This window comes from Oncorhynchus gorbuscha, linkage group LG12 (assembly GCF_021184085.1).
Source record: "Oncorhynchus gorbuscha isolate QuinsamMale2020 ecotype Even-year linkage group LG12, OgorEven_v1.0, whole genome shotgun sequence".
Classification (NCBI taxonomy): domain Eukaryota; kingdom Metazoa; phylum Chordata; class Actinopteri; order Salmoniformes; family Salmonidae; genus Oncorhynchus; species Oncorhynchus gorbuscha.
In genome coordinates this window covers 78,878,032-78,891,478 of record NC_060184.1, presented here as the reverse complement: position 1 = coordinate 78,891,478, position 13,447 = coordinate 78,878,032, and the positions used below count along the sequence as shown (strand labels likewise).

The 13,447-nt window shown below is 45.4% G+C and overlaps 1 protein-coding gene across 8 annotated transcripts in view; it reads right to left on the bottom strand.

Moving 5' to 3' along the window:
* LOC123991424 (abl interactor 1-like) overlaps positions 1–13,447 on the bottom strand; it is a 105,470-nt gene that overhangs the window by 54,625 nt on the left and 37,398 nt on the right. For all 8 annotated transcript variants that reach the window (XM_046293006.1, XM_046293008.1, XM_046293005.1 and 5 more), the window contains exon 3: positions 751–927. In XM_046293006.1, the coding sequence (XP_046148962.1) occupies positions 751–927 (177 nt within the window). The remainder of the gene's footprint in view (positions 1–750; positions 928–13,447) is intronic.

Below are 13,447 nucleotides of genomic sequence, written 5' to 3'. Positions count from 1 at the left end.
GGGAGGGGTTAAAGGGAAAGAAGGGAGAGAACGGGTAGGGTTAAAGGGAAAGAGAGGGGAGGGGTTAAAGGGAGAGGAGGGGAGGGTTTAAAGGGAGAGGAGGGGAGGGTTAAAGGGAGAGAGAGGGGAGGGGTTAAAGGGAGAGAGGGGAGGGGGTTAAAGGGAGAGAGGAGAGGGGTAATAGGGAGAGAGAGGGGAGGGGTAATAGGGAGAGAGAGGGGAGGGGTAATAGGGAGAGAGAGGGGAGGGGTAATAGGGAGAGAGAGGGGAGGGGTAATAGGGAGAGAGAGGAGAGGGGTTAAAGGGAGAGAGAGGAGAGGGGTTAAAGGGAGAGAGAGGGGTTAAAGGGAGAGGAGGGGTTAAAGGGAGAGAGAGGGGAGGGGTTACAGGGAGAGAGAGGGGAGGAGTTAAAGGGAGAAAAGGGGAGGAGTTAAAGGGAGAAGAGGGGAGGGGTTAAAGGGAGAGAGAGGGGAGGGGTTAAAGGGAGAGAGAGGGGAGGGGTTAAAGGGAGAGAGAGGGGAGGGGTTAAAGGGAGAAAAGGGGAGGAGTTAAAGGGAATTAGACAAACAGAGAGAGTGTAGAGGAGAAGAAAGTAAGAAGTGGAGGAGCAGTGATTTCTCAGAACGGTAAATGAGCATTTCACCGTCAGAGCCATGGGGTGTTGTGAAATAAACCACTGTTGGAATGCGTTTTTAACCAATCAGCATCCAGGATTAGACCAACCAATGTATAACGCGATAGAAAACTCACCTTGACCCCATGGCCAACGTCGTCCAGCACGTTGTAGTCGATGGGCTTCCTGATGTACCTCACCGGCCGCTCTATGTTGCCGGGGGCGACGATCTTGTGGGTCCTCGATGTGTTCTTGTTGGTGGTGAGGATCCCGATCTCTCGCCTGGCCACCTTCTCTTTGTGGATGTCCACCGTCTAAACACATGGGAGACGGAGAAAAGACTTGATAAGTGCCTCAGAGCTATGGGACAGAACAAGGACCATTGACTGAATTACAACCTTGTCATATAGTTACTAAAGTGGCTTTAATTGAAATCAGGTCACAGTGGTTTTTCCATCACCAAGCTCGTAATCCCTTTACGTTGCTGGTTGACACCGGCTAAATCAATTACAGTGTATAATAGACGCGGCGTAATGACCCGTCGTGTACAGACCATAATGCATTTGGCTTCTCTCTAAATCGGCAGTGACATGTTGTTCAATGACGTCATAAATAAACAAAGACTATGGTGATGGAGAGGACAACTCTCCTCTACCACCAGGAACTCCTTCCTGTCACGCCCGCTCCCACTCCCCTTCCCTGGCACTCGAGGGCGCCAGGCTGCCCTGCACGACGCACTCCTGCCACCATCATTACGCACACCCACTCCCCACGTCATGCGCCTCAGCGATTCATTGCACTCACCTGGACTCAATCACCTGTGTTTATTGCCTTCTCTATATCTGTCTGTTCCCCAGTTCTGTTCCCCGCTTCAGCATTAATTGTCTTATGTCTTTTTTGTTTTACCCGGTTCTGCGGCTGTTCCAGTCCTGTTCCATGTCTCTGCTATATTAAACGTTAGACTCCCCATACCTGCTTCTCATTGGTTCCTACACTTCGTGATGTTTGGGGATTCATCATTTAAGAAGCTTCCGTCTTGCAAAAATGAGCCATTTAAATCGATTTAAAATGTATGATTGTACCATTTGAACTCAAGACGACAAGGGGTAAGGTTGTCTACTAAGCAAATATAATAATTTGAGAATCGGATATTTTTTTTTTTAACCCTACGGGCATGAATCCACAGTAGTCTGTCCTGGATCACCGGTCAGTATAGTGACATCTACATGCAGTGTCCTACGGAGGCTTTCATTTATAACCGTTCTAACTAAACTCTTCCCTGTGAAGAAGTAGGGCTGATAAAAAAAATCACAAAGTCCAAGGCCAACATGAGACCAATGATTGTAGTTTGGATTGTAGTTTGGATAGAAAGTTTCATGGATTTAGTGTTTTGCTTCTGTAAATTGCTGCCGTTTTAATAAATTGCCTAGTGCTCTTTAAACGGACTAATTGCATATTAGAATATTGCATATTCTTTTCATTAGTATGCCACTTCTGTTAAGACCCAGGGACATTAGCATAGTAGCGAAATGTGTGTGTGTGTATGTGTGTGTGTGTGTGTGTGTGTGTGTGTGTGTGTGTGTGTGTGTGTGTGTGTGTGTGTGTGTGTGTGTGTGTGTGTGTGTGTGTGTGTGTGTGTGTGTGTGTGTGTAAGCGAGTAAGAGAGTGTGAGCGAGAGGAACAGAGTGAGAGTGTGAGAAAGAATGTTGTGAGTGAGATAAACAGAGAGAATGTGTTGGTGTGTGTGAATAGTTTGAAGTACACTACACCTGCTCGTTGAACATTTCATTCCAAAAGCATGGGCATTAATATGGAGGTGCCATATTAATGCCATTGTTGTCATTCAGCCACAAGAGCATTAGTTCGGTCGGCACTGATGTTGGGCGATTAGGCCTGGTTCGCATTACAATTCATCCAAAAGGTGTTGGGGTTGATGGGGTTGAGGTCAGGGCTCTGTGCAGGCCAGTCAAGTTCTTCCACACTGATATCAACAAACCATTTCTGTATGGACCTCGCTTTGTGCACGGAGGCATTGTCATGCTGAAACAGGAAAGGGCCTTCCCCAAACTGTTGCCACAAAGTTGGAAGCACAGAATCGTCAAATATGCTGTAGTGTTAAGATTTCCCTTCACTGGAACTAAGGGGCCTAGCCTGAACCATGAAAAACAGCCCCAGACCATTATTCCTCATCCACCAAACTTTACAGTTGGCATTATGCATTCGGGCAGGAAGCGTTTTCCTGGCATCCGCCAAACCAGATTCGTCTGTCAGACTGCCAGATGGTGAAGCGTGATTCATCACTCCAGAGAACGCGTTTCCACTGCTCCAGAATCCAATGGCAACGAGCTTTACATCACTCCAGCCGACGCTTGGCATTGCTCAGCCATGGAAACCCATTTCATGAAGCTCCCGATGAATCAAATCAAATGTATTTATAAAGCCCTTCGTACATCAGCTGATATCTCAAAGTGCTGTACAGAAACCCAGCCTAAAACCCAAACAGCAAGCAATGCAGGTGTAGAAGCATGGTGGCTAGGAAAAACTCCCTAGAAAGGCCAAAACCTAGGAAGAAACCTAGAAAGGAACCAGGCTATGTGGGGTGGCCAGTCCTCTTCTGGCTGTGCCGGGTGGAGATTATAACAGAACATGGCCAAGATGTTCAAATGTTCATAAATGACCAGCAGGGTCAAATAATAATAATCACAGTGGTTGTCTAGGGTGCAACAGGTCAGCACCTCAGGAGTAAATGTAAGTTGGCTTTTCATAGCCACTCATTCAGAGTATTCAGAGTATGAACAGTTCTTGTGCTGACGTTGCTTCCAGAGACAGTTTGGAACTCAGTAGTGAGTGTTTCAACCGAGGACAGACGATTTTTACGCGCTGCGCACTTCAGCACTCAGTGAGCTTGCGTGGCCTATCACTTCGCGGCTGAGCCGTTTGTTGCTCCTAGGTCCACTTCACACTTCACTTACAGTTGACCAGGACTCTAGCAGGACAGAAATTTGTAGAACTGACTTGTTGGAAAGGTGGCATCCTATAACGGTGTTAAAAGTTACTGAGCTCTTCAGTAAGGCCATTCTACTGCCAATGTTTGTTTGTCTATGGAGATTGCATGGCTGGGGGCTCTATTTGATACACCATGACACACAGTGTACCCCCTTGAATTTCAGGACTACACTCCAGGGGCCTCGTTTATAAATCATGCAGAAATCTGTGTGTAAACCACACGTAGGATCATTTCCACGCAGAGTGTGAGATTTATCAACGTGAAGGTTTGCTTGAGTGCAGATGCACAGATGTACAAACAGCCATGAGTAGTGGTGGCGGTCAAGCATGGACACAGTGTCTTCGGAATCCAAATCCACTAATTTGAAGGGGTGTCCACATACTTTTGTATACAGTGCATTTTGGAAGTATTCAGGCCCCTTGACTTTTTCCACATTTTGTTACGTTACAGCCTTATTCTAAAATGGATTAAATTGTTTTTCCCCCCTCATCAATCTGCAGACAATACCCATAATAACAATAAAATATAACATTTACATAAGTATTCGGGCCCTCGAGTCTTCTTTGGTATATGACACACCTGTATTTGGGGAGTTTCTCCCTTCTCTGCAGATCCTCTCAAGCTCTGTCAGGTTGGATGGGGAGCGTTGCTGCACAGCTATTTTTGGGTATCTCCAGAGATGTTTGATCGGGTTCAAGTCCAGGGTCTGGCTGGGTCACTCAAGAACATTCAGAGACTTGTCCCGAAGCCACTCCTGTGTTGTCTTGGCTGTGTGCTTTGGGGTCGTTGTCCTGTTGGAAGGTGAACCTTCGCCCCAGTCTGAGATCCTGAGCACGTTTTCATCAAGAATATCTTTGTACTTTGCTTCGTTCATCTTTCCCTCGATCCTGACTAATCTCCCAGTCCCTGCCACTGAAAAACATTCCCACAGCATGATGCTGCCACCACCATGCTTCACTGTAGGGATGGTGCCAGGTTTCCTCCAGATGTGACACTTGGCATTCAGGCCAAAGACTTCAATCTTGGTTTAATCAGACCAGATAATCTTGTTTCTCATGGTCCGAGTGTCTTTAGGTGCCTTTTGGCAAATTTCAATCGGGCTGTCATGTGCTTTTTACTGAGGAGTGGCTTCCATCTGGTCAACCTACCACAAAAGTCTGATTGGGGCGGCAGCGTAGCCTAGTGGTTAGAGCGTTGGACTAGTAACCAGAAGGATGCGAGTTCAAACCCCCGAGCTGACAAAGTACAAATCTGTCGTTCTGCCCCTGAACAGGCAGTTAACCCACTGTTCCCAGGCCGTCATTGAAAATAAGAATGTGTTCTTAACTGACTTGCCTGGTTAAATAAAAGGTAAAATATATATTTTTAAATTGTTGGAATGCTGCAGAAATGGTTATCCTTCTGGAAGGTTCTCCCATCTCCACAGAGGACTCTGGAGCTCTGTCAGAGTGACTATCAGGTTCTTGGTCACCTCCCCTAAATGTGTAACCTTTATTTAACCAGGCAAGTCATTTAAGAACAAATTCTTATTTACAATGACGGCCTACCGGGGAACAGTGGGTTAATTGTCTTTTTGCAGAACAACCGCATTTCGTTTACTGGCCCAGCACTCTAACCACTAGTCTATCTGCCGCCCAAATGCTCAGTTTGGCTGGGCGGCCAGCTCTAGGAAGAGTCTTGGTGGTTCCAAACTTCTTCCACTTAAAAATTATGGAGGTCACTGTGTTCTTTTGGACCGTCAATAACTGCAGAAATGTTTTGGTACAGAAATGTTTTGATACCCTTCCCCAGATCTGTGCCTGGACACAATCATGTCTCGGAGCTCTACGGACAATTCTTTCGATCTCATTGCTTGTTTTTTTTTCTCTGACATGCACTGTGTCATGACTGTCCTGATCAGGTCAGGTTACAGGAGACCACAACCCTACAGATTATCTCTCACCCCCAACAGAGGAGGAGAGATCTAGGGGTCTGACGATGTGTTTTTTTATATGACCCCTCACGCCCCTGGTAAATCTCAGGCCACAGACACATTCCTTTGTCCTGTTACTATGGAGAACCAGCCTCAGAACATTAAACATGAAATAAAGGGACTTTGGAACAATGGTTTCCGTCGGCCACAATGGTCGTCATGACGATAGATGGAATATGAAAATGTATGTCATTTTTGTTTTGTTATTAAAGGTTAATAGATGACGTTATTACAAAAACATTGTAACGTAAAGAGTTTTCCTAGTATATGTTTGATGTTTATACATTGTACGTCCCTCACGACGCCAGGACAGCGGAGTCAATCACCACCTTCCGGAGACACCTGAAACCCCACCTCTTTAAGGAATACCTAGGATAGGATAAGTAATCCCTCTCACCCCCCCCCCTTTAAGATTTAGATGCACTATTGTAAAGTGACTGTTCCACTCGATGTCATAAGGTGAATGCACCAATTTGTAAGTCGCTCTGGATAAGAGCGTCTGCTAAATGACTTAAATGTAAATGTAAAAAATGTACGTTGTGTGGAAAATGTCCAAATCAAAGGGAATCGTGGTATCTAAAAGGTTTCATTCCTATGCTGTGAGCTCTGAGCTACAGAGCTGTCTTTCCTCAGAAGTCCCCTTCCAGAGCAGACTCCTAAGCCAAAAGGACACTGACATCATGAGGACGATGTGAGGACGCCGGAGATGTGCGTCATCGAGCAGCCTGAACGGTCTACGCAGAGAATCCTTGGAGATCTTCCCCAAGTAATTACACCATCATATTCTGACCCATAAGAGAGGCCGTTTGGGGCAAGGCTAGGGTTAGAATAAGCATAGCTGACAAATTTACCCAAATGTATGTTTCTCTCGTGTACTTTATTTTTTCTCTCTTTTGAAATCCTCATTGTGGGTAACACGCGCCATAGTGTGTTGGCCCGTTATACTAAGTTCTAATCAATAGCCTATAATGTGTATCTTTTATCATCATTTTAGCTTTTTAGTAAATAAATATTCAACTAAGATTGGTGTGGTCCGAACTCATTGGTGAGACCCGGGTCCGAACTCATTGGTGAGACCCGGGTCCGAACTCATTGGTGAGACCCGGGTCCGTGCAGATTCACGGGCTATATGACGTTCAGAACCAGATTGTAGAGGCAACTGGTTAATTAGCGGCTGTTGTAAAATCGATATTCTGATATTCTTAGAGTTCATTTGGGAAATAGAAACTCAATAAAAACCTAATTTTCCCATGGTGCCCCAGGTTAATAATAGCTTGATTCAGTTAATCACGCAATTAGAAACGTTTAATAATTCGATGAACAACAGTCCTCATATTAACAAATAAAACGTCACGACAACTGCCAACTGTGGAACCTTATATAGACAGGTGAGTGTCTTTCCAAATCATGTCCAATCCATTGAATTTACCACAGGTGGACTCCAATCAATTAAAACAAGATGCACCTGAGCTCAATATCGAGTCGAGGGTCTGAATACTTATGTAAATAAGGTATTTATGTTTGTTTTTTTATATATACATTTGCAAAAATGTTTATAAATCTGTTTTTTTCGCTTTATAATTATGAGGTATTGTGTGTAGATTTCTGAGGATTTAAAAAGAAATGTAATCCATTTTAGAATACGGCTGTAATGTAACGAAATGTGGAAAAAGTCAAGGGGTCTGAAAATATTCCAACGGCACTGTATCTGGGAAGGGTATAAAACAATTTCTAGAGTGTTGAAAGTTTCCAAGAGCACAGTAATCTCCATCATTAGCAAATTGAAAAAATATGGAACTACCCCGACTCTGCCTAGAGCTGGCCGTCCAACCAAACTGAGAAACTGGGCAGGAAGGACCTTCGATGAGGGAGGTGACCAAGAACCCAATGACCACTCTGACAGAACTACAGAGTTCCTGGGCTGAGATGGGAGAACCTGCCAGAAGGACAACATCCTCTATAGCACTTCAACCAATCTGTACATGTTGAAAATGTGTGAAATTGTTTCATTTCTGAATATTTATTTCCACAGTGAATTGATGCAACATATACTTCCAGGCTATATATTTGATCAGTTCATTTGTCACGATAATAATCCATATTAAAGTCCAGTAATTTGTTTAATTAGGAGGCACGTGTGAAAGTGAAACCAATGTTTAAATACCATTAAAACTAGATAACGGGAAATGGAATGGCTGCTCAAGTTGGAAGATGCTGCATTTAGCAGAGAGCTTGTTTTTTAGAGACAGGTGGGACTGTTTTTGGAAGAAAGTATAGATCAGATATTGTTTCCCAAAACCAATCTGATAGCATTTTTGTGAGGATTAAAGACCTCCTTTAGAAAGGCTAACATATGCCATTCCGGTGCACATCCAAGTGCCATCCACCCTCGGGGTTTTTGGCAACGGGACACAACGGGACACTTTTCAGCACATCGATGAGCCAATCTTTTGGATGGTATCATAAGCAAAACAAACTATAACATACACTTTTCATACACCATCGCACAACAGGGTGAAGTCCAAAGGAGTTTCCTTGCCATCAATGGGTTCCCAAATACGAACAGAGCAATAGACGTCACCCACAGCGCCATAAAAGTGCCCATCCCAAACACCAGTTGAAAGATGTGAACAGAAAAGGCTTCCACTCTTAATGTTTTTATTTTTACCTTTATTTAACCAGGCAAGTCAGTTAAAGAACAAATTCTTATTTTCAATGACGGCCTAGGAACAGTGGGTTAACTGCCTGTTCAGGGGCAGAGCGACAGATTTGTACCTTGTCAGGGGGGTTTGAACTTACAACCTTCCGGTTACTAGTCCAACACTCTAACCACTAGGCTACCCTGCCGCCCCAATGTGCAGGTGAATGTGGTGGAACGCGAGACTCGTTTAGACTCTGCAGAACAGCTATGTTTGTCACACCCTGATCTGTTTCACCTGCTCCTGTGATCGGCTCCACCCCCTCCAGGTGTTGTTTATTTTCCCCAGTGTATTTATCCCTGTGTTTCCTGTCTCTCAGTGCCAGTACGTCTTGTATGTTTAGTCAAGTCAACCAGCGTGTTTTTCCTGTACTCCTTTTGCTATTCTGCTTTTTTCTAGTCCTCCCGGTTTTGACCATTGCCTGTTTCTGGACTCTGTATCTGCCTGCCTGACCATTCTGCCTGCCTGACCATTCTGCCTGCCTTGTACAGAGTTGCAGACAGGCTCGTGGTCAAGGCAGGCAGGTACAGAGTTGCAGACAGGCTCCTGGACTCTGATCTGGTTTTGACCCTTGCATGATTCTGGACTCTGTACCTGCCTGCCTGACCATTCTGCCTGCCTTGACCACGAGCCTGTCTGCCACTCTGTACCTCCTGGACTCTGATCTGGTTTTGACCTTTAACCTGTCTCTTGCCTACTCCTTTTGGATGATTAAACAGTGTCAGACTCCAACCATCTGCCTCCTGTGTCTGCATCTGGGTCTCACCTTGTGCCTTGATAATGTTGGCCTATACGCCTACAGTAAGTCGCTCTGGATAAGAGTGTCTGCTAAATGACTTAAATGTAAATGTACAGGAGAGCTGTTGTGGATGAATGGCTTACTGGTGAGTGTTACCTACACAAGTGCCAAATAAAACCTTTTGGTTGTATTCAATCTCAGACACTAGCATCTCTATTTCAGACTCGGATTCGAAAACAAATGCATCATTATTTTGGGGGTGTGGCGCCATTGTATTTCATGGTACGGTGATGTATTTAGATATATTTAGTTATATAAGGATGTTTCTGAATACAAATAGCCAAGGTGGTGCACGAGCACTGAGGCTGTGAACAGTTGGTATTTATCAACAGTTACCTCCTACCGGCGTGTGTATGACGCTCGTAGGATTATTTTAGAAAATCACTTTTTACATTTACATTTAAGTCATTTAGCAGACGCTCTTGTACTTGTATGAACATTCTACATTCTATTCATCAGTATTTTAGAATAGTTTCTGCACAATATTGACAAATAAGGCCCCGGGTGTCATTATCGTTTTCCCATCCTCTCAAACTAATGGTTTTCTCCAGGGGAGGGAGCACTGGCCGGAGTCATCAGATCACTCCCCCTTTTTAATCAGCATCTCTTTGATGGCCTCATGGATATCCTGTGTGTGTGTGTGTGTGTGTGTGTGTGTGTGTGTGTGTGTGTGTGTGTGTGTGTGTGTGTGTGTGTGTGTGTGTGTGTGTGTGTGTGTGTGTGTGTGTGTGTGTGTGTGTGTGTGTGTGTGTGTGTGTTTCTAGATGTGTTAAAGCTTCCTCACAGAAGTCCTTCTTTGTTTCGTCCTTAAAATCTGACAAACACCAGACGCGGAGCATTATCCGTGTTCTCTGTCGATTCATCCACAGATAACGGAATACTCGGTGGATTCTGAATGACCTCATCAAGTTGTGAAGTCCAGTCTTCAGCTAATGTGTTAGTTCTCCTCGTTGCTGTGGAGTCCGTTTGATCTTTTCTCTGAGCTCATCTCTTTGTTGACCTACAAGCCAGTCGTCAGCAACTTCACGCGCCATTATTTTACCATCTCAGCGTCTGAAAAGCTTTTTCTCTGTTGTGTTTTCCCCAAAAACCCAGGCTATCCTCAGTGAACACTCCATTGCACGTTGTTGAGGCTGTCAGGGAATTGACAAGGACCTCTCATATTGGGATTGGAGTTGGTTCATCTGATTTGTTCTCACCTCTGTGTTCGGGGGACACATCTGATCCACTTTACTATGCCTGGTGTCATAATGGAGCTTAACATCGGCACTTGTCACCAGAGATACAGACTCACTGCATATCAGGCACATTGGTTTTGTTCTAGTTGCTGGGGAGAACTAATAAATACTGTTTCGTCAACTCGTCTGTGAACATACGGTTTTCAGAGAAACTTGTATTTTGTTTGAACAAGCCATATTAACAAAGATACTGGTAACTATGCTCCATCTATCTGTGATTATTTTCCGTTGAACCCCGGTCAAATCTTTGTTTCTTTCTGCCTGCTAGTCGCAAGGTTCCACAAGGATATTTGGATTTCTGTAATTGGGTAAGACGCAGCCTCTTGTAATTTGCATATAACCACACGATTGGATTATAGACGGGGCAGTAGTAGAGGCAGGCGTTGCTTTGAGAGAGAGACAGACAGAGACCCAGGTCATAACATAGAAATAAACTCTTTGAAATGACCTAGTATTGTAGAAAGCTCAAATGAGAATGCATGTTGAATGGCCTTTTTCTACCAGTCTCAAACTGGAGTTCAATCAAGGATGTTTTCCGAATTACATTACTTTTGCCTTTTGTTGACCAGTACTGAACTGGTTCTATTAAGAAAGATTTTCTGATGAAGAACTGTTCTCCGATTGAGGAACCTGTTCTCCGATGAGGAACGTGTTCTCCGATGAGGAACGTGTTCTCCGATGAGGAACGTGTTCTCCAATGAGGAACGTGTTCTCCGATGAGGAACCTTTTCTCCTGATTCTTTCAGGTCTATAGTTGAGCACAACACCAGCTGCTTTCCGTTTGTACTTTAGGAGTCTGCCTGGGGTTCTGCTGAATAGACCTTGCCCAGCTGGAAGGATCATTCACATGTGCTCTCAATCACTATCATCCACATGCCCAGAATCGGCTCGCTTTTCTCCCAGGACACACTGACTGGACAGCCTTGGTTTGACCTTTGACCTTCTCTGTCAGCTAGCCTTTGGTAATGTGTGCATGTATTTCCCCTCCCTCTATTTTTCCTCACCTCATCTCACCCCTCCATTTACCTCACCTCACCTCCATTCCATTCACCCCTCACCTCATCTCACCCCTCACCTCCCCTCCATTCACCTCACCTTACCCCACCCCTCTCCTCCCCTCCATTCACCCCTCACCTCATCTCACCCCCCTCCATTCACCTCTAATATCACCTTACCCCACCCCTCTCAGCTATATCCTTGTCTTTTTCCTCTCCTTCTGCTTTCTCCTCTCGTTCCACTTACCCACCTCCCACCCAGTGAATAGTCACCCTCTTCCACGATCGGAGGACCTTAGTCAGCATGTGTTGCTGCCAGTTTCATTCCTTCCTCGCCATACAGGCACCAGCTGGAGTCAACGGCTATTTCAGGACATGAAGGCCAAGGGTTGTTTGGTTGAAGATGAGGAAGCAATCCCTTCCCTTTGGGCTGTGGCTGGGTGGTTGTTCACCAACACTGTGTTTGCCAGATTGGGCTGTTATGTTATGAGTAGGAGCAGCAACAAGAAACTATGTCAGTAAAAACGAATTGGCAGAACAAGTATGTTCTCTTTTGTGGAGAACTAGTTGAAGAACATGGTTCAGGATGTCTGCTGGAACTACGTCTCTCAAGTGGTTAGGATAAGCGGTATCACAAATGATTTTAGACCACTGTGTGTGTGTGTGTCTCCGTCCCAATGCCATGACGAATCCCGGCTGGAGGAAGTTTATGAGAATCATGGGATGTTCCCATGGTGACCACTGCTACCTCCCTATATTGATTTACACCTCAGCTGATTCCTCGGACAGCGAGCTGGGGGAGTCATGGGAGAGTCGAGGAGCAGGGGGAGAGAATTGACACATGCTGTTCTGGACGAGTCAGGGGGAGAGAGAATCTCCAGACATGGTGCAGACAGCTGGTTTCACTTCAGTAACGACAGAGAGTTTCAGGGCTTTGGCAGCGTGTCTGGATGAGATGATATCCACAATAAAACACCAGCTAATCCATGGATGGAAAGAACTCTAACAGACCTATCAGGGTTGAGCTGGGTGGACACAACAGACCTGTAGACCTATCAGGGTTGAGCTGGGTGGACACAACAGACCTGTAGACCTATCAGGGTTGAGCTGGGTGGACGCAACAGACCTGTAGACCCATCAGGGTTGAGCTGGGTGGACACAACAGACCTGTAGACCTATCAGGGTTGAGCTGGGTGGACGCAACAGACCTGTAGACCTATCAGGGTTGAGCTGGGTGGACACAACAGACCTGTAGACCTATCAGGGTTGAGCTGGGTGGACACAACAGACCTGTAGACCTATCAGGGATGAGCTGGGTGGACACAACAGACCTGTAGACCAATCAGGGTTGAGCTGGGTGGACACAACAGACCTTTAGACCTATCAGGGATGAGCTGGGTGGACACAACAGACCTGTAGACCTATCAGGGTTGAGCTGGCTGGACACAACATATCTGTAGACCTATCAGGGTTGAGCTGGGTGGACACAACAGACCTGTAGACCTATCAGGGTTGAGCTGGGTGGACACAACAGACCTGTAGACCTATCAGGGATGAGCTGGGTGGACACAACAGACCTGTAGACCTATCAGGGTTGAGCTGGGTGGACACAACAGACCTGTAGACCTATCAGGGATGAGCTGGGTGGACACAACAGACCTGTAGACCTATCAGGGTTGAGCTGGCTGGACACAACATATCTGTAAGCATCAGGGTTGAGCTGGGTGTGGGGAACAGCATGGGGAACATTAACAGACAAACATGCCCTTCATGCCCGAGCGTGTGTGTGCGTGTGTTCGTGGTTAGAACGACAGGATCAAATGTACCAATGGTTTATAATAGAGCTAAACCATACATGATGATATTTGGACAGAGAGAGAAAACAGGCATGGTCAGATGTTTCAGCAAACTGGCAGAGTCTGTGTTCCTCAGAGAGATACCTCACACACACACACACACACACACACACACCACAGAAGACGCAAAATGACTCTCAGTTCCCATTACACGCTTTAGAATACAATACAATACATGTCTTATTTCTGGTAGTAAAATGATTAACTCTACACTCTCCCACAGACCACAAGTGAAGATAGCTGAGGCAGAACTATCAACCTCTGTCAC